This window comes from Podarcis raffonei, chromosome 9 (genome assembly GCF_027172205.1).
Source record: "Podarcis raffonei isolate rPodRaf1 chromosome 9, rPodRaf1.pri, whole genome shotgun sequence".
Classification (NCBI taxonomy): Eukaryota; Metazoa; Chordata; class Lepidosauria; order Squamata; family Lacertidae; genus Podarcis; species Podarcis raffonei.
In genome coordinates this window covers 74,914,320-74,940,941 of record NC_070610.1, presented here as the reverse complement: position 1 = coordinate 74,940,941, position 26,622 = coordinate 74,914,320, and the positions used below count along the sequence as shown (strand labels likewise).

The 26,622-nt window shown below is 44.9% G+C and overlaps 1 protein-coding gene across 3 annotated transcripts in view; it reads right to left on the bottom strand.

The window, feature by feature from the left end:
• Positions 1–827: 827 nt before the first annotated feature.
• The window catches only part of PTPRA (protein tyrosine phosphatase receptor type A), a 139,544-nt gene continuing 113,749 nt past the window's right edge, over positions 828–26,622 (bottom strand). For all 3 annotated transcript variants that reach the window (XM_053402076.1, XM_053402077.1, XM_053402078.1), the window contains 14 exons: positions 25,685–25,761; positions 23,381–23,417; positions 21,975–22,072; positions 21,713–21,832; positions 21,019–21,185; positions 18,848–18,983; positions 17,238–17,387; positions 15,116–15,209; positions 14,074–14,150; positions 12,613–12,747; positions 10,472–10,597; positions 3,164–3,315; positions 2,132–2,267; positions 828–1,238 (listed from right to left, as the gene is read on the bottom strand). In XM_053402076.1, coding sequence (XP_053258051.1) covers positions 1,164–1,238; positions 2,132–2,267; positions 3,164–3,315; positions 10,472–10,597; positions 12,613–12,747; positions 14,074–14,150; positions 15,116–15,209; positions 17,238–17,387; positions 18,848–18,983; positions 21,019–21,185; positions 21,713–21,832; positions 21,975–22,072; positions 23,381–23,417; positions 25,685–25,761 — 1,580 coding nt within the window. In that variant the 3' untranslated portion in view covers positions 828–1,163. The remainder of the gene's footprint in view (positions 1,239–2,131; positions 2,268–3,163; positions 3,316–10,471; positions 10,598–12,612; positions 12,748–14,073; positions 14,151–15,115; positions 15,210–17,237; positions 17,388–18,847; positions 18,984–21,018; positions 21,186–21,712; positions 21,833–21,974; positions 22,073–23,380; positions 23,418–25,684; positions 25,762–26,622) is intronic.

The window sequence follows — 26,622 nt, the reverse complement described above, 5'->3', positions numbered from 1 at the left end:
TCACTCTTATCTATTTATTGTTGAAATTTATATCCTGCTTTCTGTAAAAAAAATATGTTCACAGTGGCTAAGCACTCCACATGCTATGGCCAGGTGGGACTCCTAAGCAATAAATGGGTGTTCAGGCCTGTGAAGACTGCAAGGGATCTCCTTAATTCTATTTCTAATGCCCGGCTATCTTGCCCCAAGTCAAGGATGCTCTTTATGATTATCCAATCCATCCCCTTGAAGGCAAAGGGATGGAGGTCACGCTTTTCCCACAGAGGGGGGTTGGTTGGTCCCTGGCAAACCAAATGTAAAACAAGATGAGACAATACCTCAAGAATACGGCGATAGAGACCTGCTTCCACAAAAAAATTGGGATGGGGGAACAAGAGGCCAGACTAGTCAAGCTATTACCAAAAAATGGACACGGGAGTTGCATTTGCTTCAAATAAAGTCGATGGTTTTGCAAGGAGGGTCCTCAATTCCTATCCCTCCCCTATTTCTCCAAAGCTGAAGAAACCTGGGCCCAAGCCAACAGGACCCTCTGCTGCGCAAACCCCACCGAAATGAATGGTCGGATGCTGCACAGCTTAATAGTGCTTTTTAATGGCGTTGCATTAACGGAAGAGCAACTTTACCTTCCCAACGGCTATTCCAAACATCGGGATACTCCAGCTATAGGGGTTTGTTGCTTCAACAGCAGCCCTCAAACCCAGAACTCTGCAGGGCGGCCCAGTCTTCTAAGTTAGGGAGAGAAAAAACCCTGATCTTGAACACTGTACTTATAAGCCACTGGTTTGTTTGTTTTCCTTTTAAAATAAAAGGCCGATATGCAGAATCTCTTTTGGTTTTTTAAAAGGCTTTACTCCCTCAAGAAAAAAAAAAAAGATTTACAAAACAAAAACAGCCTGCATCAACTCTCCAGGAGAGAGATTTGACAATATTAATCCAAATATCACGCTATTTAATTCCCCAATAAAACATTGGAAAAAAGTGCCTACAATCTCTTTCTAACACTTTTGCTACATATAAAATCTCCAGCTAATAGGAATCTTATGGTACCAACCCTCTAAAACAGTTAAGATATATACACATTTTTGGGGGGGCAGGGGATATTAACAAACAGAATATTACAAAGTATTAAAGAAGGCAACTCTTCTGTTGGGTGATTTTCATCTTCACTTGAAGTTGGCGTAGTCTGAAAAGGCGTCAATATATTCCTGAACCACTTTGTAGCAGAATTCGTACTGTTCCTGGAGATTAGGCAGAAAAGAAAACGCTGAGTTGGTCACGGAATGAATCGTCACTCTTCAGAGATGCTGTGGTCGCAAGGGAACCTGTCTATTAATTACAGGATGACCAAAACCAGGTAGCCCAATGTCAAACGCTACCTTCAACAGACCATCTAGCTCAGGACCCTGTCTAGACCAGTGTTCTTCAACCCTGATTTGACAGATATTGCAGGACTGAAACTTGCATCGTCCCTGAACACTGGCTAAGCTAGCTGGGGAGACAGAGACTGTAGTCTAACATCACCTGGTGGCCCAAGCTTGAGGGATGCTCAATCTGCCCTGATTGGCAGAAGCTCTGCGAGGTTTTTGACAGGTGTCCTCTCCAGCCCTACCTGGAAACGCCATGGGTTGGAGCTTGGACCTTCTACATACAGAGCTTGCACATCACCATCACAATTCGATGTCCGCTGGCATGGACCGATCAGTGGCTGGCTGGCGGCTGGAGGGTTTGACCTGGATGGTGTTTTGGTTCCTAAATTTTTGGCTTTGAGCAGAAACGGCCATTTCCACAACCAGAAACTGACGCTGGCCAGAGCAAGAGGCACTCTAGCTCAGTGGCAGAGACCTGGGGTGTGTGTGTGTAGGAGGGCTTGTTGCATTCAGGCCCTGCTTATGGGTGCCCCTGTGGGCTATGGTCCCACCTGTGGGATCCTCTCTCTTTCTTATGGGCTAGAAAGTCTTCGTATCCCAGTTCCTTACACAGATACAAGAGAGAGAGGAAAGAGATGGGGCTCTGATGGGCAGGAGGGAATGATAGGAACAGCTCACACTTGCAGGAGGGAATTTCTTGCTGCTCCACCCACTCAGCCACCCAGCCTCACCCACCCACTCCACAAACAGCAGCCCATGCCTACCAGTGTTTGAACCATGTGCGGCCTCTGTAACCTCAAACTCTTCACTGTCTGAAAGACATCTAGAATTCCTTCAGCCTTGACTCTTTCCAAAACAGTGCCCAACGCACAGAAGGTCCCTGTTCGGCCGGCTCCAGCACTGGGGGGAAACAAAAGACAAAACAACAACAACACACCTGTGAGTGACAAACACAGGCCTTCCTGTTGCCTGAACCGCTCCGCTGTCAAGCAGCTCTTTCTGACAGTAAGAGCTGTTGACGGGAGACTAGATCCGCCTTAGAATATGGTGGCCTCTCCTTCCTTGGAGGTTTTTAAGCAGAGATTGGATGGCCATCTGTCAGGGATGCTTCAAGCTGAGATTCCTGCATTGAAGTGGGGTTGGGCTAGATGACCCTCGGGTACCCTCCAACTCTACAATTATATGATGGAATAATAATAATAATAATAATAATAATAATAATAATAATAATTTATTATTTATACCCCACCCATCTGGCAGGGTTTCCCCAGCCACTCTGGGTGGCTTCCAACTGAATATTAAAAACAAGACAGCATCAGACATTAAAAACTTCCCTAAGCAGGGCCGCCTTCAGCTGTCTTTTAAAAGCAAAATAGTTGTTTATTTCATTGACATCTAAAGGGAGGGCGTTCCACAGGGTAGACGCCACTACCAAGAAGGCCCTCTGCCTGGTTCCCTGTAACCTCACTTCACGTAGCGAGGGAACCGCCAGTAGGCCCTTGGCGCTGGACCTCAGTGTCTGAGCCGGACGATGGGGGTGGAGACGCTCCTTCAGGTATACAGGACAGAGGCCGTATACCCCATCTCCTGATCTGTGGCCCAAGGGAAATACTGGCACCAATCTTAACAGCGGGTACTGTCTAACCAGGACCTGAACCCAATCCCTGGTACCCTTAGGAGCCTTTGTGGCATTGCCAGCAACTTCATGCAACGTACTCCTTGCCACTAAAGCGCCTCTTGGGTAGCGTGTTTTGCCAATTCTTGCTGCCCGGAAATCTCACAGCCCGTTTGATTACCTGCAGTGCACAGTAATGGGGTGGTTCCCAGACTGTTGCTGCTGCTTCTGCACAGCTGCAATGATGTTGATCATTCCTTTTCCATCTGTGGGGATGCCCACCTCCGGCCAGCCGTGGAAGTGGAACTGTCTGATCTGCCGGGTTTTGTTTTCCTGGTCAGGAAAAAGAAAAGAAAAGAGAAAATCTCAGAAAAGCCTGAATCTGAATCCAGGCAGACTCGGGGATGGGGGTTCCTCTGTAACCTCTGGAAACTGTCAAGTAGGCAAGCAATAGCAAGCTTGCTCTACTCGCTTTGCTAACCACATTCTTCACGGAGTTGCTGCCTGGTGAATAATATTTTTGGAGGACTGCTAGCATCCTGAGATGCATTTGCAGGAGGAATTAAAAGTTATCTCTCCAAGTATAAAAATCGGGTATACAGCAAGAAAAGCACGTGCCCTTAACCAGGCTACATACTCCTAGGACAGAGCTCTCCAAACTTTTCATGTTGGTGACATGCTTTTTGGACATGAATCATTTCACAAGACAGTAATTCAGTCTTACTAGCAAACCGGAGGATAAGCTAACCCCCTTCCAGCAAAGGAAGCGTTCGCACAATGCGCCGACACACTAACGTGTCGCGGTACACAGTTAGAAAAACTCAGTCCTAGGAGCTAACAAAAGGGATTGTTGTTGTTTTTTAAAAAAATATTTATACTTTTAAAGTTTATACATTTCACTAATTTTACAATCATTTGGGCATTTCAAAACTTGACTTCCTTCCCCCCCTTTCTGCTGTTTCTTAAATTTTATTTTTAATATCTTCTGCATATCCAAATCAACTTAATTTGCTCATTTATTCATCTACTTTCTTTTTTTTTTTTTTTAAATAGATTTTTATTGGTTTTTTCCACACATAATACAAGACAATACAACACAATACGAGACATACAAACATATAAACACGTATAATTTCTTAACCTTTCATTTCTTAAGCCTTCTTTCAGCGACTTCCCCATACCTCCCCTTTCTGCATCCCTGTTATCAATTTTTTCAGCATCCCCTAATTTCAATATAATACTTTCTTTCGATCTTATTTCTCATATCCAATTACTAATTACTGCAATTCTTTTTTGCATTACCCAAGACATTTTAGCATTCATTAATTTTACAACAGTTCTTGAGATAAATTTTAAACTTCTTCCAATCTTCTTCCACCGTCTCTTTCCCTTGGTCACGGATTCTGCCGGTCATCTCAGCCAGTCCCATATAGTCTATTACCTTAGTCTGCCATTCTTCCAGTGTGGGTAGTTCTTGTGTCTTCCAATACTTCGCTAATAGTACTCTTGCTGCTGTTGTGGCGTACATAAAAAACGTCCTATCTTTCCTTGACACCAATTGGCCTACCATGCCCAGGAGAAAGGCTTCTGGTTTCTTCACAAACGTGCATTTAAGCACCTTTTTCATTTCATTATAAATCATTTCCCAGAATACCTTGATCCTTGGGCACGTCCACCAAAGGTGGTAGAAAGTACCTTCAGTTTCCTTACATTTCCAGCATTTATTATCGGGCATGTGATAAATTTTTGCAAGCTTGACTGGGGTCATGTACCACCTGTAAATCATTTTCATAATGTTCTCTCTCAAGGCATTACATGCCGTAAACTTTATACCGGTGGTCCATAACTGTTCCCAGTCAGCAAACATAATGTTATGACCAATATCTTGCGCCCATTTAATCATAGCTGATTTAACCGTCTCATCCTGTGTATTCCATTTCAACAGCAGGTTATACATTCTTGACAAGTTCTTAGTATTGGGTTCCAATAGCTCTGATTCTAATTTTGACCTCTCCACCTGGAAGCCAATTTTCCTGTCCTGTTTGAAGACTTCATTTATCTGATAATAATGAAGCCAGTCTCTTACTTTTGACTTCAGTTTCTCATAGCTCTGCAATTTCACTTTTCCCTCCTCCTGTTCAATAATTTCCCAATACTTTGGCCATTTGGATTCCATATTAAGTTTTTTCACTTCCTTAGCCTCCATTGGTGACAACCACCTGGGGGTTTTATTTTCCAACAAATCTTTATATCGAGTCCAAACCTTATACAATGCTTTCCTAACAATATGGTTCTTGAAACCTTGATGAATTTTTACCTTGTCGTACCATATATATGCATGCCAGCCAAATCTGTTGTTAAACCCTTCCAAATCCAAAATGTCTGTGTCTTCAAGAAGCAGCCAGCTTTTCAGCCAGCAAAACGCCGCTGATTCATAGTACAACTTTAAGTCCGGCAGGGCAAACCCCCCTCTTTCTTTTGCATCAGTTAGTATCTTAAATTTTATTCTGGGCTTTTTGCCCTGCCAGACAAATCTAGATATGTCTTTTTGCCACTTCTTGAAACAATCCATTTTGTCTAAAATCTGCAATGTTTGAAATAAAAACAACATTCTAGGCAAGACATTCATCTTAATGACAGCAATACGGCCTAACAAGGAGAGTCTCAAATTTGACCATACTTCTAAATCTTTCTTAATTTCTGACCAGCATTTCTCATAGTTGTCTTTAAATAAATTCACATTCTTAGATGTCAAATTAATCCCCAGGTATTTCACCTTCTTTGCTACCATTAACCCCGTTTCGCTCTGAAACTTTTCCCTTTCAACCGCTGTTAAATTTTTGTCCAATACTTTCGTTTTCTGTTTGTTCAACTTAAAACCTGCTACTTGACCAAATGCTTGTATTAGTTCTAAAACTCTTTTCGTACTAGTGTCTGGCTCTTGTAAAGTTAAAACTAAGTCATCTGCGAATGCTCTCAATTTATACTGTTTAGCTCCGACCTGAATCCCTTTAACCAGCTGGTCCTCTCTAATCATGTTTAATAAAACCTCCAGGACATATATAAAAAGTAGTGGGGATATTGGGCATCCCTGTCGTGTCCCTTTTTCAATAGCAAATTCTTCTGTAACCACATTATTTACAATCAATTTTGCTCTTTGCTCAGAGTAAATTGCACTTATACCATTCTCAAAACCTTGGCCTACCCCCATCCCTTGGAGATTCTTTTTCATAAAACTCCAAGAAATATTGTCAAAGGCTTTCTCCGCATCCACAAATATTAATACTGCCTTAGTATTAATATTAACTTCCAGTAACTCCATAATGTCTATTATATTTCTCACATTGTCTGACAAATGTCTTCCTGGAAGAAAGCCCGCTTGGTCTTTATGAATCTCCCCCACCAAAACTCTTTTCAATCTTTTTGCCAAAATGTCTGCAAAAATTTTGTAATCCACATTGAGTAATGATATAGGGCGGTAGTTCTTAACCTGATTCTTCTCAGTCTCTGTCTTTGGTATAAGTGTAATATAAGCTTCTTTCCACGACTCAGGTGCCTTCTTCCCCTCCAAAATTTCGTTACAGACCTCCTTCAGCGGTTGCATAAGCCATTCTTTCAAAACTTTGTAGTATCTGGAGGTCAGTCCATCCGGTCCTGGAGATTTTCCCAGTTGCATGTTTTGAATGGCTCCCTCAATTTCTTGATCCGTTATCTTCTGATTCAATATCACTCTACTTTGTTCCGAGATTTTTTGTAATCCGTATTTTTTAAGAAATTCTTCAATTTCTTTTTCATTTACCGGCCCTTGTGCATAGAGTCTCCTGAAATAACTCTGAAAACAGTTTCTAATCTCATTTGGTTTATAAATGTTCTTTCCCTCAACTTCTAAGTTGGTAACCGTATTCTGTTTCTGTCTCTTCTTCAGTTGCCATGCCAAAAGTTTCCCACATTTATCTGCCGATTCGAATGTCTTTTGTCTCATTTGTTTTATTTTCCATTCTATCTCTTGATTCATCAATTCCATATATTGTCTCTGATAAAACTTGATTTCTCTCAGAATTTCATGAGACTTTGGTTTAGATCTCAATCTTTTTTCTCCTTCTTTTATCTTTTCCATGATCTTATCCTTTCTCTCATTCTGTCTCTTCCTTTTTACGGCATTCTGTTGTATTAAAAATCCTCTCATGACAGCTTTACTTGCGTCCCAAACTACTCTTTTTTCCACTTCTGTTCTCAGATTTATCTCAAAGTAGTCCTTAACTACCTTCTGGGCCTTTTTATATACCTCTTCATCTCTAAATAGGGAGTCATTCATCCTCCATCTGAAGGAACCAGCTGTTGTTGAGTTCATTTCCATCTTCACAGCGTTATGGTCGGAGCAAGTCTTTGGGCAGATCTCCACTCTCTTGACCTTTGCTGCCATCCCACTAGTTATCCATATTTGGTCGATTCTTGTCCATGTCATTTTTGCTTCAGAGAAAAAGGTCCCCTCTCTCTCGAGAGGGTTCCTTGTTCTCCAAATGTCAATCAGGTTTATATTGTCAGTCATTTCAAAAAATGTCTTAGGTAATCTCCCATCCTTGGAGATCACCTGTTTTTGTGCTTTGTCCATATTTGTAGAGACCACTCCATTCATGTCTCCCATTAAAATTACATTGTAATCCAAAAAGTCTGTTAGTGTCTCATGCAGTTTCTTAAAAAATTCCGACTTCCCTTCGTTTGGTGCATAGACTCCTATTATCAATAATTTTTCTCCTTGTACTTGGATTTCGATTGCTAAATACCTTCCTTGTTCATCTTTAAATATTAATTTAGGGGCCAACTTCTCCTTTGCATAAATCACCACTCCTCTTTTCTTCACTTTATCCGATGAAATAAATTCTTGTCCTAATCTTTTATTGATAAGTAATTTTCGGTGTACCCTAGTCACATGGGTTTCCTGTAGACAAATCAAGTCCAATTGTTCTTTTTTCAGAATGTGAAAGACTTCTCGTCTCTTTCTAGGAAGGTTCAAACCATTACAATTCCAACTTAAGAGTTTCAAGGACATCTTGTTATTTATTCAGTTGCCCCTCCAACAGCTCCAAGGAGATCTTCTGTTGATTTTCTAGCTCCAAAAGATAAGTTTGAAATGTCTGGTAAATTTTCTAGGTCCGTAGGCTCCGCCGTTTCCTTAAGAAGGTCTTCCTCATTTCTTGTCAGGAACTGTTCTTTGTCTTGCACTGTTTTTATCTTGATTTTCTTTCCTTTGTAGTTAAAGGACAGACCTTGTGGGAACTCCCATCTGAATAGTATGTTGTTCTTTCTCAATAGAGTGACCAAGTCCTTATAATGGGTCCTCGCTTCCAAGATGTTTTTAGGAATGTCTTTAAAGATCTGCACGCGTGAGTCTCCAATTTCAAGGGCTGTTTGGAAATGTAAATTCAATATCTTATCTCTCTCCTCCTGAGATCTCAGAGTTATAAGGCAATCTCTTGGGCTCTTTCTGTTCTGTCTCCTTCCCAGTCTGAAAGCAGTTGTTATCTTAAATTCCTCCTCTTTCAAGCTGTCCTGCCAAAATTCCAGAAATTCTTTTGTCAAATATTCTATCAAATTGTCCTTTTCATTTTCTGGAATCGATCTCAGTCTCAAATTTTTATTTTTTCTCTGTAGTTCCAATAGAGACAGAGCAGCCTCATGTTCTTCCAGCTTTTTACAGACTGGTACTATCTGTTCCTGTGTATTTCCTACAGAAAGTTTTGCTTCCTCTGCCAAAACTTTTGCCTCCTCTGCAATCTTTCTAGTTATCTCATTCTCTTGAACTAATTTATTTATAGTCTCTGTATTCAGATCCAATTTTGTTGATAATTGATTCAACTGTTTGGAATTTTCAGTGCTCTGCTTTGTTAACACTTCTAAGGTTTCATTTATTTTGACTAATGCTTTTGTTATTGTTACTGTATCCATGGAAGGAGCTGCAGGTGGTACAATTGAACCTCTTCTCTTTTGTTCAGCTTTACTTTTAGCCCTTGTTGTTCTCTCCTCTGTTGGGCCACTCATATCCCAAGGTCTTTCCCACGAGAATCACTTTCAGGTGGAAAATTCCACAAGTCTGTTCCTTACAGTGAAAAATAGTAGTTATTTCCCTTCAGCCTCTAGATGGAGCAATTCAGAGTTTCCAGTACAAGGTAACAAAAATTCCCTTCCCAAATAAACAAAAGTAGCAACCAAATGTCCAATATCTTCTAAATAGCCAAATTGTATCTTTCCAAAGTATCTTTCCAAAGTTCCAAACTTCTGTCAAATCAAGTCTATAGTTGTAATCCAGCAGAACACCTACTTTGTAGCAAGTCTCAAATGACAGCTCTCAGTCCCGGTAACTCACTCCCAGGCAGTCCTCCCCAAGGGTTTAAAACGGCAGAACTTTCCCTTCTAAGCCTCTTTCATGCAGGCAAAACAGTTCATAAATCTTCCCCCCCTGCCCCTGCTTGCTTAGGGGGGGGAGCTGAGTCCAATGCCTGAGTCCGTCACTTTTAAAGCGCTTTCTGACAATTGCAGCTTCTTATTTCAATGCTTTATTTACATGCAGTCCGGAGAAGGCAGACTTCCTTATTTTTTACCTTCTCCGCTTTCAGCCAATTTACGATTATTTCCTTATAAATTTGTTGCTCAATCTTACTCACGGTAGTCCAATTTGTAATCCAAATGTCAGGAAGAAGTCGGCGCTCTCCGCCAATGGCGACGCGGCTTCACTTCACGGGCTGGGTAGCGGCTCTCAGCACCGCGCTCCCCCGCTGCCACTCCGGAGCCTTTAAAAAGGCTCCTTTGCGATAAAGAGGGGCGCTTTAGGTGCCCACCGAGCCTCCTTGCTCTCGGGCTTCTGTGCCTGAGATTTTAAGGGTCCCCGCTTCGCCGTAGCGGTCAGACCCGAACTCGTGAAGAAGCCTCCCTGAGCGGAGCTCAGCGGGAGGCGGCCATTAGCGCTGGCGCCAACCGGAAGTCCATCTATTCATCTACTTTCAATAGATACTCCTATGAAACTGCTGGTTGTTACAATAATCCTGCCAATGTTCTTATCGGTTTACAATTTATCTGTAAGCATTCAATAAACCATTTCCATTCTTTTATAAAAAGTTTGTTATCTCGATTTCTTATTCTTCCGGTAAGTTTCTCCATTTCTGCATATTCCATAAGTTTTTGAATCCATTCTTCCTTTGCTGGGACTTCTGCTTCTTTCCATTTTGGGGCAAGTAACATTCTTGCCGCTGAGCAAAAGGGATTGTTGATAGCAAAGGGCTGGGAGGGAAACCTTGGCTCCCAGAAGACAATGCAGCATTCTGCAATGAGTGGAGATGGAGACAAAGGCTTCCCCGTGACTATTTTGCATCTCTGGAGTGGGCAATAAACATTCACTGTTTCCCATTAACACTGGTAGTAGGATAAGTAGGACTTGGGAAGTCAAGAGCCACCATCACTTCTCCCAGCAAGCACAAGTTGCCCCAGCACCTACCCTGGTATTTGATACTAGCAGGTCCCGGACTGTGTAACTCTCACACTCCTCCTCTTTCTTCAACTCCACGGTTATATCCCCATAGGACACAGAGCCGTCAGAAGGCCAATACTGGGCACATTTCTCCTGAGCAGTCAGAAAGCAGGCAAGACAACAAAGGGGAAAGCAGTTAGACAGACAACATAAGGATCCATAAGAATCCTTTGAAAAAACAATCTCTCAAAGGACCTGTTGATGGCATTTTACCATTGTACTGTGGAGAGTGCATTAACTTATGGTCTGTGTGTGTGGTTTGGGAGCTGCACGGTCAAGGGAAAAAAGAATGCTGTCCAGGATTGTAAAGACTGCGGAGAGAATAATTGGGTTCACTCTTCCCACCTTGGATCAAATCTATGCTTCCAGGTGCCATAAGAAAGCTGCAGAGATAGCGCAGGATAGTGCGCACCCTGGAAATGATCTCTTTCAGCTTCTGCCTTCTGGAAGAAGGTACAGGGTTATAAAGACTAGGACTAGCCGCCTGAGAAACAGTTTCCATCCAAATGCGATTTTGGTTTTAAAAGCAGTGCGAGGTAGTCTCTATGTGAGTATATTGTATTTAAAAATGGGGTATCAGAGTTTTTAGGGGGCTAACCAGGCTGGGATAGCAAGCTTGTTGGTTTTGAATGTCTTATGTAGATTTTTTTTTCTCAGTTTTGTTGTTCTGTATGGGACAATGACAATAAAGATTATCGTATCGTATCCTAGAAGACCAAGCATGAGTTCCTCCCTGGCCTCCTTTCTGCCTCCCCTCCACCCCAGTTCTTCTCAGGAGAGGGAACACGTGACAGTTCTGAGGAAGGCAATGGTCCTTTATAAAAAGGGCAGCCTGGGACATATATCGCAACGCTGAGAATTCTGAACACAAAGGTAAGGGGACAGGGACCAAGCCTGCATAGGTCTTCTTGCTAGATGCAGTGCTTACCTCATTTATCCTCTTGCTGGCTGAAAAGACATGACGAACTGATGAATCTGCCTCATGCCCTGCCGGACTACTGCACTGCCTACCCAAGAAGCGGCTCTCCAAGGTCTCAGGCAGAGGTCTGTTTTAGACCCGCTACCTGGGATCCTTTTAAGGTACAGGTGACGGGGACCAAACACGAGGCCTTTCACAACCACAGCGTGTGCTCTGTCACACTCCAAGAAGGGTACAGGGCTCTACAGTTTCTCCCAATGGTTGCGTAGCGGGAAAGACTGAAGCCCATTAAAGGATTCAGCATCTTTGACGCTGAGCAATAATGCAATTATTACTGCAATGCGTTAAGACAGTTAGATAGCTTTAGCTGGTGCAGAATTTGGTGGCCAGGTTGCTCATTGGGGCAAGACGGTTTGAGCATCTCACACCGATCCTGGCCCGATTGCACTGCCAATTAGTTTCCAGGCCGAATTCAAAGTCCTGGTTATAAACTATAAAGCCTTAAATGGCTCAGGACCGCAATATCTCAAGGACCCAGACTCTGTGTTCATCACCTGAAGCCCTTCTTCGTGTGCCTCCTACATGTGTGGTCCAGAGGGTGGCAACACAAGAACAGGGCCTTTTCTGCAGTGGCTCCCTGTCTGTGGAATGCTCTCCCCAGGGAGTTTGCCTGGTGCCTTCATTATATATATTTTTTATGCGCCAGGTAAAAATGTTCTTCTTCAACCAGGCCTTGGGATGATTAATATTCTATAGCCTTTTAAATGTTTCTGTGGGAAGCGGGGGATTATTATTTTCCTGCTTGGGTTATGCATATTTACTTGTTTTTATCCTGTATTTTATGCTGTGAACCACCCTGAGATCTAATGTTGAAGGGCAGTATATAAATCGAATAAATAAATAAAATTGTCGGAGTTAAAGGGGTTTTGGGTTTTTTTAAAAAAACCAAATGGGAGCTATGCTCAGACTTCAGTGTACAATGCAACACTTTGTACTCTGTAGTGCAATTTATCCAGACAGAGGAAGACCAGGGGCATATATATGCACTAAGCAGCTTAAAGTGGCTTGTATGTGGTTGGCCAAAGGCAGGCTTAGAGGACCAGGCACATTGAAGTTTCTGCATCAGAACTGCACCACATGCCTTCAAGCTCCCTGGAGACAATTCTTGCCCACTTCCCATTTGGCTCACCTGACCCCTTTCTTCCAGCTCAGTCAACATGACAATGGAGCAGGACTTCCACTCCCAGATCATCCTCCAGAAGTCCTCTGTCGTGTGCTGGAGAGGGCCTTGGCTGGCTATGTAGGAATCCTTTTGGCGATAGCCCTGGAATTTTAAGACAGTGTGGTGTAGTGGTTAAGAGCGGTAGACTCGTAATCTGGTGAACTGGGTTCGCGTCTCCGCTCCTCCACATGCAGCTGCTGGGTGACCTTGGGCTAGTCACACTTCTCTGAAGTCTCTCAGCCCCACTCACCTCACAGAGTGGTTGTTGTGGGGGAGGAAGGGAAAGGAGAATGTTAGCTGCTTTGAGACTCCTTTGGGTAGTGATAAAGCGGGATATCAAATCCAAACTCTTCTTCTTCTTTTACTATGAAGGGACGGAGCAGCGAGACTGGGCATACCCAAAGGCAAGAACAAGGTACATGGCTCCAGTAACATCTAACAACCCCCCCCCCTTCTCTATATATAATCTCTCTTTCTTCCTCCCTCCATTCAAGAAGAGGACACAGAGAGAAAGGAGCTTAGCCACTGGAATGGGCCCAGCAAAGGCAGGAAATTGAATTCCCAGGTAAAAGGCCTACCAGTCATGAAAGGGCTTTACAACCCAGATACTTGACAAGTAATGAGAGGAAGGAGGTTAAATGAGGCGAGCGCTGATGCAGTTCTCTGCTTAACATTGACACAGACTGACACCACAATACAGAAGACCACACTACCGTAATTAACGCAAGCTTAGTCAATCTAGAATGACCATGGCTCTGTTTTCCTACAACAATTATGGATTAGACTCTCCATCCCTCCTACGCCTTTGCTGCTCTTTGAAAGCCACCCTGGTTGCAGGAATGTAATGCACGTAATTGATGCCTTTGAATTCTGGTGCTGGAGGAGACTCTTGAGAGTCCCATGGACTGCAAGAAGATCAAACCTCTCCATTCTGAAGGAAATCAGCCCTGAGTGCTCACTGGAAGGACAGATCCTGAAGCTGAGGCTCCAATACTTTGGCCACCTCAGGAGAAGAGAAGACTGCCTGGAAAAGACCCTGATGTTGGGAAAGATGGAGGGCACAAGGAGAAGGGGACGACAGAGGACGAGATGGTTGGACGGTGTTCTCAAAGCTACCAACATGAGTTTGACCAAACTGTGGGAGGCAGTGGAAGACAGGAGTGACTGGCGTGCTCTGGTCCAGGGGGTCACGAAGAGTCGGACACGACTAAACAACAACAAAAGAGGATGTGCACAGTCCCAGGATCAGGGAGCTCTGGGTGCTAACAGTTTTATGCATGAAGTGCAGTTTCTGTTCTCCAACATGAGACAGGAGAACTTGACCAAAGAACCCAAACTTTTCATTCTAGGGCTAAAGTGGAAGCAAGGGCAATACTGAAGGCACAGAGGGAGAAGGAAGGAAGATCACAATGGGGGAAGGCCACTCACATCAATAAAGGAGGCATTCACGTAATCCGTGTTCTCTTCGCCCCTCTTCACTGGAATGATCACCCGGTTGAACTCATCTACAGGAAAGACCAGGCAAACAAGGCAACAATTTTAGAAATATTTGGCAGCAAGTTTATAGATGAAGATATTGGGTCTGAAATACTGGCGCTCAGAAGAGATGGGTTTCCACAGCAACATACAAAAGTGGAGCTGTATGACTGCACAACAGTCATGCAGGGAAGGCATACAGAATGGCAAAAAATGGTCCCTCGCATTCCAGTGCTGAACTGCTCACCATATTTTTCGCTCCATAAGACGCACCTGACCATAAGATGCACCTAGTTTTTAGAGGAGGAAAGGGGGGAAGCCCCATTTTTGGGGGGATCATCTCACAGTTGTGCAGCTTCATTTGCAAAGGGGAAAAGCCCCGTTTTTTTGAGGATCATCTCAAAGTTGTTGAGCTTACTTTGCAAAGGGAAAAAAATCCTGTTTTTATGGGGTTCAACTCACAGTTCTGCAGTTTCTTTAGGAAAGGAAAGGGAGCCCTTTCTACAGTTTCCAGACAGATAATCTAATCAGCCAGTCCCATGTTGCTGGGGAAACAAACAGCCTCCGTCTGCAGACCATTCAACAATGGAGTCCTGGGCAAGGGGCTGGGACCGGAAAGGGAGCCAGCGATCGACCACACATTCGCTCCCTAACACGCACAGACATTTCCCCTTACTTTTTAGGAGGAAAAAAGTGCGTCCTATGGAGCGAAAAATACGGTAAATATTTTGTAAGCAAATGCTGATTGGATGTAACTAAATCGAATTTTCAGTTTTCTGTAATTGCGAATCATGATACATTTATATGACATTCATGCCCTCTTCCAGCAACTGCCGCTACTGAAACCTTGATCACAAGGGCTCTCTCTTTCCCCCAGCCCTCTCCACCTCATCTTGCTACTGCCGACAGGTTCCTCCTGCTGCCGCTGCCCCACAAACAGCAGCAGCAGCTGTTCCTCAGCTGGGCTTCCCTCCCTGCAGGGCAAGACACTCACATGGAATTATCTGCAGCACCCGGTTCTTCTTCATGTTGGCCGGCAAATTGCCTGTTCTCATCTTGTCATTCTGAATTTTGATCGAGGTTAGTTTCTGCAGAGAGAGGTTGGTGGAACGTGAGCCGCACCAAAAGTATCAAGGGCACATACCGTATGGTTCAAAGCATGGGCATGCACGTGCAGAGCGTCGCAGTGGGGCAGCCAGCAAGGGCACATACTTGCCCATTACTGGCATGTATGTTAGATGTGCCCATTGCATTACACTCAAAAAGGCGATGCAAGAGCAGCAGATGTGCACTCTCGCACACAACACACCCTCCCTCCCTCTTTTCTATTCCCCACACCAGAGGTCACCAACGTGGCGCCTGTGGGCACCAGTGTGCCCATCAATATATCCCATGGCACCCACAAATGGTCCTCTTAGAAACCCATAATGTATGAGAGACTGTGTGCTCTTGTGGCTCAGTTACTGTTTGAATTGGTTTGGTCTCTCCCACACTGAATACACCCCCTTGGACATGCCCACAGTTCACTGGCTGCCACAACTGGATCCTCACCCTCCCTTCCATTCTGAACAAAGAAGAGTGCTTCAACCTGTGAGCAAGTGCAGTGGTGACTGGTATAGGTACCTGTCCCCCATTCATAGGGGCATGTATCATACTATTTTGTGGCTTTTTCTCCTTTTGTGCTCTTTTAGATGTGGAAGCCGTAGCCCCATAGTAGCCATTTTGTGACTGGCGCCCAAGGCACTTCCTCAAAATTCCAGGTGCGTTCACAGTTCTAGAAGGGTTGGTGATCCCTCCTCTGCAGCCTGCCTGCCTTTCCGGGATCACAGAATTGGGAAGACCAAAAGCATTCTAGTTCAACCACCTGTCACAAAACAGGACATTCTCCCCTCCAGCAAAAAATATCGTATTTTTAGCTGTATAGGACGCACCCGACTATAGGATGCACCTTGTTTTAGAGGGGGAGAACAAGAAAAAAAAAATTCTCCCCCTCTCTGCTCAGCGCCCCTTCAGCGAAGCGGCAGGAGAAATGGAACCCCTTCCATTTCTCCTCCCGTTTGGCTGAAGGGGCGCTGCGCAGCTCTCCCTCTCTGCTGAAGCCAGGAGAGTCTTGCTCTCCTGGCTTCAGCAAAAGGAACCCGAAGCCTCCGAAGCGCAGAAGCCAAGGAGCCTGCATTCACTCCATAGGACGCACACACATTTCCCCTTAATTTTTAGAGGGGGAAAAGTGTGTCCTATAGAGCGAAAAATACGGTAAATAAATCCTGAACAAACTATGTAATGGTTTGCCACATACAGAAATGGGCCTACAAAATATGCAGGGATTCAAGATATGTAAAATGAACCATGGAAAGAGAAGAAGGGAAGTCATTGATGTCTTAAGGATGTAAAATGAGTATTTGAAATTGTAAAACAGAAAATTTAATAAAAAATATTTTAAAAAACACAAAAATAAGTATCTCTAGGTAGCTGACTGGGGGGCGGGGGAAGAAATCTGGCTGGATAGGAAGACCCATGACTTTGCCTGTTCTACTTTCAACAGCAGGATCAGATTCGTTATAACCACCTTGTACCTCTAAGGATAGGATAGAAATCCTCAAGTCTTGTGGTCTCTTGATTCCCCCTTGTGCTAGTTCTCCAAAGATATTGGATATTGGAATTCCAAACCATGATCCCCATGAGCGATATGCGTACAATATTAGCCATGGCTCTGTCTTCACCGTTAATGGGAAGCCAGATTTTAAATCTCTGCTGCCAATCGGGGACAGGGAATCTGTGACCCTCCAGAAATTGCTGGACCATCACTGTGCCAGGCTGATGGGAGTTGGGGAGTCCATCATTACTTGGAGGGCACAGGTTTCTTCTCCCAGCAGTAAATAATCCCATGACCCCATGGCTAAAGAAAAGCAGGTTGGTTCACATGTGCCTGATTGGTTAAGCCTTGCTTTCTGGCTCCCCATAGCCATCTGGTTGGCCACTGTGAACAGGATGCTAGACTAGATAGGACACTGACCCGATCCAACAGGCTGTTCTTATGTTTTTCAAGTCTGGTTGTCCCTAGCTATAGTTGTCCCTGGTAATGGAGGTACCAAGCTACTGTAGCTGCTGCCACTCACCTTAAACTCTTCCTCCAATCCGTTGCTGCTGGTCCCTGGGATCTTGTTGTAGATCTTCTGGAGGTGGATCTCCAGCGAGGTCACCTCCAGTTCTGTATCCCCATACAGATAATGCTCCAGAAGAGCTTGGTAGATGAACACATACTGCATCTGAAGGAGAGAGAAAGCTACTGTGAGACGATCACGCTCCACATTCAAATAAGGCCATTCTCAGAACAGGTTCAATGGGCTCACAGAGCATGAACATGAGCTAGGAATGCGTGACTATCCCAGCATTTGCCCTGAGAGGGTCGTGATGCTTTGCATGGAGTCAGGAAGGTACACGCTCCAAGAAAGCATGTGCAAAACATCATCTCAAGCTTCTCCGTCTCCCCTGTGGCTACCACCTCCCACTTCCCCTGCCAACTTAACCCACGGCAGCAGAAGGAAGATTCAAGGGCAATGACTCCAGTTCCTTGGTTCACCTTCCCTTCCCTGCCAAAGAGCACCTTATGCCCCAGTGTTTCCAACAGGAAAATGTGAGGTGAATGGTGACGTTTTCCTGCCAGGTATGCTGGGCATGTGGTTCCAGAGCTCTCCTTGCTTAGAATGGAAGCTCTGCTGATCAGCCACTCTGCTTCCCCCAGGTAAGTTCGGAATAGGATTGCCAGAAGTCCAACAAAAAGGGGAAAAGAAGAAGAAAATGTTGCAGTTTGTTTGTGTGTGTGTCTGTGATCAGCAATAAAACCAGTCAAGAAGTTATGGTCACTATTCCTTCACAATGCTATGGTTGGCTATTTTAAGTCCACAAATGATATGCAATTGACGACTTTTTAAAACTTTGTTATGATGCTACCTTTAAATTGAAGCGAAAGTTAATTATGTAAATAGCTTCGTAGCTTATGCTAAACAGCGGACAGAAAGGCAAATAGCATAGTAAGTTTTTATATGTATTGGAAGCTGCCCAGAGTGGTGTAATAATTATTATTATTATTATTATTATTATTATTATTATTATTATTATTATTATTTGGTTGAAACAGAACTGCAGCAGAGCAGAAGCAGCACTGGTTGTAATAAACAGCAGTTGTAACAGAAGTCGATGCCTTCTTACATTCCTAGTTATGAAGAGGCGGCAGCAGGTGGCAGATGGAATGAAGGTGCAATCCTGCATTGCATAGCAGGGAGAGGCATAAGAAGCAAACTATACTATGGCCTGGGAAGGTACAAACTAAGTTCCTTCTCGGGGCAGACTGTGAAAGTGTGAATTTGAGTGTTGGGACTCCCCCTTTCAATGCAGTCGTGATCTTGGAGCCCTGGCAAAGCTGACTGACCTGCCTTAAGCAGGCAAAAGGCAGAAAAAGGACCAGAGAGACAGGCTAGTGCTTGGAAAGAGAGGCTTCCTTATTCTTTGCAGGGGGAAGGAAGGAAATAATTCTTAGGGATTTGTCCTGCCTGAGTTCTGCCGAAACGTTTGAGAAAAACCTCAGGGTCACATGATTAAGTCTGCTTACCTGCTCATTTACACACAGAGGCCGGTTATATTTTGGGTTCTTTTACAAACAATAAATGCAAAGGAGAGTAGCTGGCCTACACAGCATGAAGCTTGCCCTGCGGGAGAAGAGACTTACATCGGTCTGTACCATCTGGCAGCGCTGCGCCCGGATGCGGCTGACGAACCCGTAAACGTCCACCTTTCTCTCAGTGAGCATCATGTCCAGCATGGCATCAATGACAATGAAAGTTCCCGTTCGTCCCACACCAGCGCTGGGGGGGGGGCGGGGTGGAGAAGAAGAGAAGGAAAAAAAGTCTCCTTTGAGAATTCAGCCCCGGCAGGCGGTTTCAGCCAAGCAACCCACATAAGCCAGATCACAGCACGCAAGTGACAGGCAGAGAAGATGATTCATTAAAGAACAAAGAAGCTCATGGGCCTAACATCTGTCTGCTTAGCCACCCTTGATGAGCAGTACATGCAGGGGATTCCCTGTGGGAGGAGATTCGGAAATGGTAGACGTGCCTTCTGACAGCTTGGTTGTGCCCACCGTTGGATAGCTTGGTTGGTTAGAGCGTGGCGCGGATAACACCAAGGTTGCAGGTTCAATCCCCATAAGGGACAGCTGCATATTCCTGCATTCTTAAGATGTTTCCCAAATCATTCCTAGATGATTCTCAGGGCCCCTTTCAACTCTACAATTCTATGATAAACAAAAAGGGCAGTTCCCTGATCCTACCATCTAAAACCACAAGTCAAAAGGCTTGAACTATCAGAATTTCGTGGGGCTAATGGTGGACTGGGAAAGATCAAGATGTCTCCCTTGCCAGGTATCTGCTTGTACTCTTGGCAACTGCCCTGAACATCACTTGTCAGAAGGACGGGACGTGGGTTTAAGTGATTAGTAAGTTAAAAGTATTTTACATTTCTGTTAGATCAGGACTCCCCTGTTTGGTGCAAGTGCTTTTTCAGGGTCTGAATAGTGTGAAAGATTATGTGTCATTGGGGGGCAGGGGGAAGTTTGTGTGTCTCTGTATGAACTTATTTTTCTGGTTATTTTGTTAATATTGCTTCATAGCAGTGCTTTCTTTTTCTAGGGGTACTCAAGCGTATGCAATATTGGCACATTTTGTTCTAGAAGAAAACTTGTAATTGTGATATTTCACTTCTTTTTAGTTGCTGGTTTGCTAATAGTGTTTTGTAGATTGTAATTGTTTTACTGGTTATTTTCTAATTATATTTTATGAATTATGCTGTACTTGTGATGTTCAAATATATTGTTGTTCTTTACTGTTTGTAAGCCGCTTTGAGAAATGTTTGAATGGAAAGCAGTATAGAAATACAATAAATCAATACCCATATAAAAAAGAAAATAAAGAAAGCGCATTTATTAATGCTCGTGTTAGGGAAGGGGTAGTACCTCTGGTGGAGGACACATCATGCGCCTTATGGGATAATTTGTCCACCTTCATATGATTAACTCCTTTCCATTACATATCTGCCAGGCTTTGTCTCCACTGGTTTTTTGGTGCCTATTGCAGATCCTCCCCTTTCTGTGCAGCTTTTAAGTGGGAATCTTTATTCCAGTTTTTGCTCAGTCACTAGAGCTTGAGACTCTTAACCTCAGGGTTATTGGTCCAAACCCCACATTGGGCAAACGATTCCTGCATTGCAGAGAACTGGACTAGATGATCGTCAGGGTCCCTTCCAACTCTATGATTTTAATGTAATTGATTTAATTTAATATCCTTGCATGGAGGCACAGGTGACCCATCCAGCTGTTTTTGGACTCCAACTCCCACCATCCCTAGCTAGCAGGACAAGTGCTCTATTTAAACACTGGTCATGGGGACATGGGTGGCACTGTGGTCTAAACCACAGAGCCTAGGACTTGCCGATCAGAAGGTTGGTGGTTCAAATCCCCGTGATGGGGTGAGCTCCCACTTTTCGGTCCCTGCTCCTGCCCACCTAGCAGTTCAAAAGCACGTCAAAGTGCAAGTAGATAAATAGGTACCGCTCCGGCGGGAAGCTAAACGGCATTTCCGTGCGCTGCTCTGGTTCGCCAGAAGCGGCTTAGTCATTCTGGCCACATGACCCGGAAGCTGTCTGCGGACAAATGCCGGCTCCCTCGGCCTATAGAGCGAGATGAGCGCGCAACCCCAGAGTCATCCGCAACTGGACTTAACAGCCAGGGGTACCTTTACCTTTTACCTTTAGACAGATGAAGGAAGGAAGGAAGGAAGGATGGATGGATGGATGGATGGAAGGAAGGAAGGAAGGAAGGAAGGGACTGACGAGCTCCAGACTGACCTGCAGTGTACGACAATGGCCCCTGCATACTGGGGGTTACATGTCTTCACCTTCTTCAGGAACTTCAGCATCCCAATGGGAGTGAAAGGGACCCCAAAGTCCGGCCAGCTGGTGAAGTGGAATTGTGTCACCAGGCGCTGAGGCTTCTTATTGGTGACATCGCCTACCTGGGTGGAAGGGTGGGGAAACAGATTGGACATATTGGTTAATTGTCAGGCATCTAGAGTCACGCCAAGCTCTCCAAATCCCTTCCTTTCATCACCTGTAAAAGTAGAGATCAGGAATGACAGGTTAGTCGAAGGGAGAGAGGGGTGGGGTGGGATCCCTTCTCTTCCATGCCCAAAATTGATAAAGGTTGCCTCCTCTCTGCTGAGCAAGCAAATTCTCCATCAAAAATTGGCACAAGGCACACCAACTATGCCTAGGCCTACATCTCTCCAAGGTTGGTCCACTTTTGCTTGGGCTATGCCACTTCAGTATTTGGGGTGGGGAAGAAGAGATGTACAACAACAACAACACCCTTCATACCAAAAGAACAATAACATCCATAAAGAACAATAACATCCATACAGAAGAGAACTTAGATGCTGGTTTCTCACCTGGTCCCACCAACCCTACTGATCTCCAGCTGGAGAATCCCGGAATCAACAGACTCACATAAAAAGGGAGAAGAGAGGGGATCAAAATGAGATACCTGCTGAATGCAGAATTTCCGCACCGTGTAGTCAACTAAGACAGTCACATCTTCCACGGACACTCGTATATTCCCGTACGTCCAGCAGCCCTGATCTGGCCAGTACTGAGCACATTTGCACTGGAGAGAAACACACATTTTTAAAGAAAACACGGACCAACATTTTGAAATTATTAATTACCTGCCCTTCACATACACATAAACATTTTGCTTTTACGTGGCTCTCGTTTCACTTGCCACAGAGCCTCCGGCAGCCACTTGCCTCTTTCCTCTCTTTCAGGTTGGTCACCATGACAATTGTTGCTGTGTTTTGCTCCCAAATCATCCTCCAGAAGTCGTTCACAGTTTCTTCTTTTGGTCCTAAACAGACCGAAGGGAAAAGAAAAAGTGGTACTTGCAGGTACTTGCAGGTGGGTGGGAGCAGGGTGTGTGTGTGTTTAACAAGACCTTTAAGTGGTATAATAATTCTTCCATATTGTCAGGGCTCTGTCAAGGCTTCAGGGAATTATGATCCCTCCCCCGGTGGCAATCAAAAGGCAGATAACCAAAAGGAGTTCTTACCATATAATTTATTCAGTATTCACAGAGAGTGACAAAGGAAAGCTGTCTCTATAATGGTTGCGTTGCTCCAGGTCAAGTCCCACCCCTTCAGTCCCCCTTAATCTACGTCACCCCTGTGGAGGCTGGTCGGTGCCTTCTGCCTCTGATATTTGTGTTCTGCTACTTGCACAGCCCATCTACCGTACTTTTCCATCTATAAGATGCCCCCATGTATAAGACTGGACCTAATGGTCAGGGGTCCCTTTACCTTTTTATCTGTTGTTATGCAACTGAATTCCTGCCTTTTGCCACAGGGTGGCAGCAAAGAGGCACTTGCTCATCCAACTAAGAATCCACTAGCTACCCTTTCAAACAGCACAGCCTTCCCAGCACCTGACTCCTTCCATCTTTCCAATTCCAGAATACACCTGACTTCTGGAAAACAGGAGTCCATTTTGACAATATGGTGGGGGCCAAATCTTCACGGGCGAAACCCTAGTGGTTGACCCACATGAGCTGTAGATTAAGTTGTAGCTTTCCAGGCACCAGACAAGATGGGTTGATGTTTACATGATTTAATCGTTGCAATTTCCCACTGTGTCCATGACTGATTTGATGAGGGCAATGTTCCCCTGAGCATCCTTCCTAAGGCTGGCTGCCACAGTGGCACGGGAACCAACTTGGAAACTCAGAAGAACGTTAAGGTAAAGGGACCCCTGACCATTAGGTCCAGTTGTGACCGACTCTGGGGTTGCGGCGCTCATCTCACTTTATTGGCCGAGGGAGCCAGTGGACAGCTTCCGGGTCATGTGGCCAGCATGACTAAGCCGCTTCTGGCGAACCAGAGCAGCGCACGGAAACACTGTTTACGTTCCCGCCGGAGCGGTCCCTATTTATCTACTTTCACTTTGGTGTGCTTTCGAACTGCTAGGTTGGCAGGAGCTGGGACCGAGCAATGGGAGCTCACCCCATAGTGGGGATTCGAACTGCTGACCTTCTGATCAGCAAGTCCTAGGCTCTGTGGTTTAACCCACAGCGCCACTCGCAAATATATTTTGCTCAGCATAAAGCCTCCCAGCCATTTGTCATCTCGGGACAGAAATCCAAAGGAAAGCAAGTGTGACTTACCTTGGGCTGCAATGAACTTGTTCTTCTCTTGGTACCCCTGCCAAAAGAAAAGAAAACAAGAGAAAGAGGTAGCTCATTTGTGCCTCTGGCATGCGAGTCAACTTCAAAGTCTTCCGAAACATTGGCACCTTCTCAGGCACCACACAGAGTGAGCTCTTTACCTTGCCAATTTTGTATTGTACATAAGCTGTATGAGGGCCAACGAGAGGAGTGAGAGCAGTTGGGGGTGTTACATCAGCACCAAAAAGCATCTGTTTTTCATGTTTTTGGTGTGGTGCCTGAAGGGGAAGAATACTCATCACTACCAGGGGAAAAGATGTACAGTACGTAGCGCAGTCACACAGACAGAGCTCTCTCTCCCTTGGAACATTTTACTGGAAACACAAAAAGTGGATGTGTGACTTGATCCCGGTGGCAGACAGAAGCATGCTGGATATCTAAACACAGTGCACCTGATTCTCACCTCACCCCTTACAAAAAAACCAACCTCTTGAATACAGAACAATTTATGTGTGGTGATCTGGTTAATGCAAAGTAAAGGTAAAGGTAAAGGACCCCTGGAGAGTTAAGTCCAGTCAAAGGCGACTATGGGGTTGCAGTGCTCATCTCACTTTCAGGCCAAGGGAGCTGGCATTTGCGTGCAGACAGCTTTCCACGTCATGTGGCTGGCATGACTAAACTGCTTCTGGCACAACAGGACTCTGTGACGGAAACCAGAGCACACAGAAATGCCGTTTACCTTCCCGCAGCAGTGGTACCTATTTATTTACTTGCACTGGTGTGCTTTCGAACTGCTAGGTTAGCAGGAACTGGGACAGAGCAATGGGAGCTCACCCTGTCGCAGGGATTCGAAACGCCGACCTTCTGATCAGCAAGCCCAAGAGGTTCAGTGGTTTAGACCACAGTGCCACCCGCACCCCTGTGCTAATTTGTGTGTGCTACTGCTCTGGTTAATGCAAGACAGATGGTCCAACAATAAATGCCAGGCAATGATTCTGCTCCTGACTTTTCTGTCTTCTTGACAAGTGCAGTCAAGACTGCACAGCTTAGGGGTGCTTTGGGCATACAAAAGTAGAGGCGGGAGACAAGAGAGAGACAGAAAAGCAAGGAAGTGAAGTGGAGATTATGCATCTACCAACACTGCAAAAACAAAACACTGCACTTCTTTAAGGAGCTGCTGTATGCAGAAACCACTAGCACATCTAGCTACACACTGCCTACTCTGATTGGTATATAACAGTTCTCCAAGATTCCCAGCCTTCTTATCTCTAACCTTTAACTACAGGTACCAGGGATCAAACAGCGTGGCTCCTTCTGCAAGCAAACCATGTGCTCTCCCACTAAGCTATAACAGAAGGCAAAGCATCTGATGCGGAGATACAGCCAGGACTGTGGTGACACCACAGCCTCCAAAAATCCACGTTCTGCACCAAAAAAATAGTCACCCCTCCAGGGATGAACTGCACACCTCCATATTAGAATGCACCTTCAGTTGCACTCATTTAAAATAATTAAGGTTTTTTTACAAAGTGGTTTGAGGGAGGTGGAACACAGAAGGGCAGAGCTTAGGCAGGAAAACAAAACATACGCACTACAATAAAGTTTGCATCCCACCGATGCTCCTTCTTGCTTCAGCCAAGCCACATCCACCCTGTAACCAACGTCATCAGGCATGGTGAAGATGTGGCTCTCTGCCCAAAGTGGGGCTCGCAGGCATCTCCATTCAGCTGATTAGTGGGGCTTGCCTTTGCCTGTGGCATTTGATTTTCAAACCATATGGGCAAAGGAAAAATGGGTCTCCTGACGTCATTTGTAATGTCAGATAATTGACAGGTGGGCAGCTGCACCCATCTGCCAAAACTGGCTTGCAGGGAGGGTGGGCAGGTAAGAATCTAGCCAGCTGGCTGGATCCAGTCCTCCACCCCTGTTCACAGCACGTGAAGGCTCCTTGCTTTGGAGACTTTTAGCTGGCAGTGGGCAGGATCCACAAATCATAACTGCTGCACAACTGCCCTTTTGAGAAGGAAACCTGTGCAAGGTCAAGGAAAATGAATGGAAGTTGTGCGACAGCAATGCCAGGTGAATCTGACTTACTGTCTGTGCACTTTTCAAGCTATGGAGAACTAGAAACTTGGTGTCTGTAGGGAGCAGCATGAAGCCACCCAATTTTGCCTACACAATTGCAGCTGCACATGTCTGTAGATCACCTGCAACACTGCTATTAAGGCAAGCATGGGAGCTGGTTAGCATTCTCGTTAAAATAACGAAGTCTCATTCTGCTTCATTTCCCTTGCAGATACTTACATTAATAAAGGAGGCATTGATGTAATCAGAGTCTGGAACCCCTTCGAGAGGTGTCAGGTGAACCCTGGAATGATCATCTAGGAATGAAGGTAAGAAGAGGCCCGTTAAAAGAAACAAGTGTCAGGGCGACATTTAAAATGTAGGGGCTTCAGAAAGGTTATATACGGCCAGAAGGAAGTGAAACCTTCAAGAGGAGAGCATTCGGGCCTCACCTCAGCGCACAGGGAAACTGGAGAAATGGCAACTCATTACAAACTTCGGCCCAAGTTTATTGTCAACACAGGATAAAACCTTAATGCAGTGGTTTTAAATTGTAGCGGGGGACAGAGGGTAAGAGGGAGCTGACTCTCCTGACCTGTGCAGGGTTACACATTATATAACCCATTTGCAGGAACCATGTAAGGGGAACAATAAAACATTTGCTTCACATTGCTTGTCTCACACTGCTACCTCCAGTTGCATTTGTGCAGGGTTTCCCTAACTTGAATGTCCAGCTGTTTTTGGACTGCAATTCCCATCATCCCTGACCACTGGTCCTGCTAGCCATGGATGATGGGAACTGTAGTCCAAAAACAAGAGGAGACCCAAATTTTGGAAACACAGCTTTAGTGGAAAGGTGCCAACTACCACATTTTCTGGGTGGGGCAGTAGGGAAGTGGGGGGCTGTTCCTTTGCAATCTTTATGGCATGCAGCTTAAGAAGGAAGTGCTGTAGCTGTGCCAAAAGTATGCCTCAACTGATAATTTATTTGTTCAATTTTATATCCTGCCCTTCCTCTCAAAGGAGTGACATGTGCTTAGGGTGGATGGCGAAGAGGAGCAGAAAGATAAACAGTCCTCTTATCTCCAGAGAAAAATATTCCTCTCTCCAGGCCACCAAGTTTGGACATGACCGCAAGGGGTAAGAAGTGCCAGGGCCCGGTATGAGTTCTTCAGGCG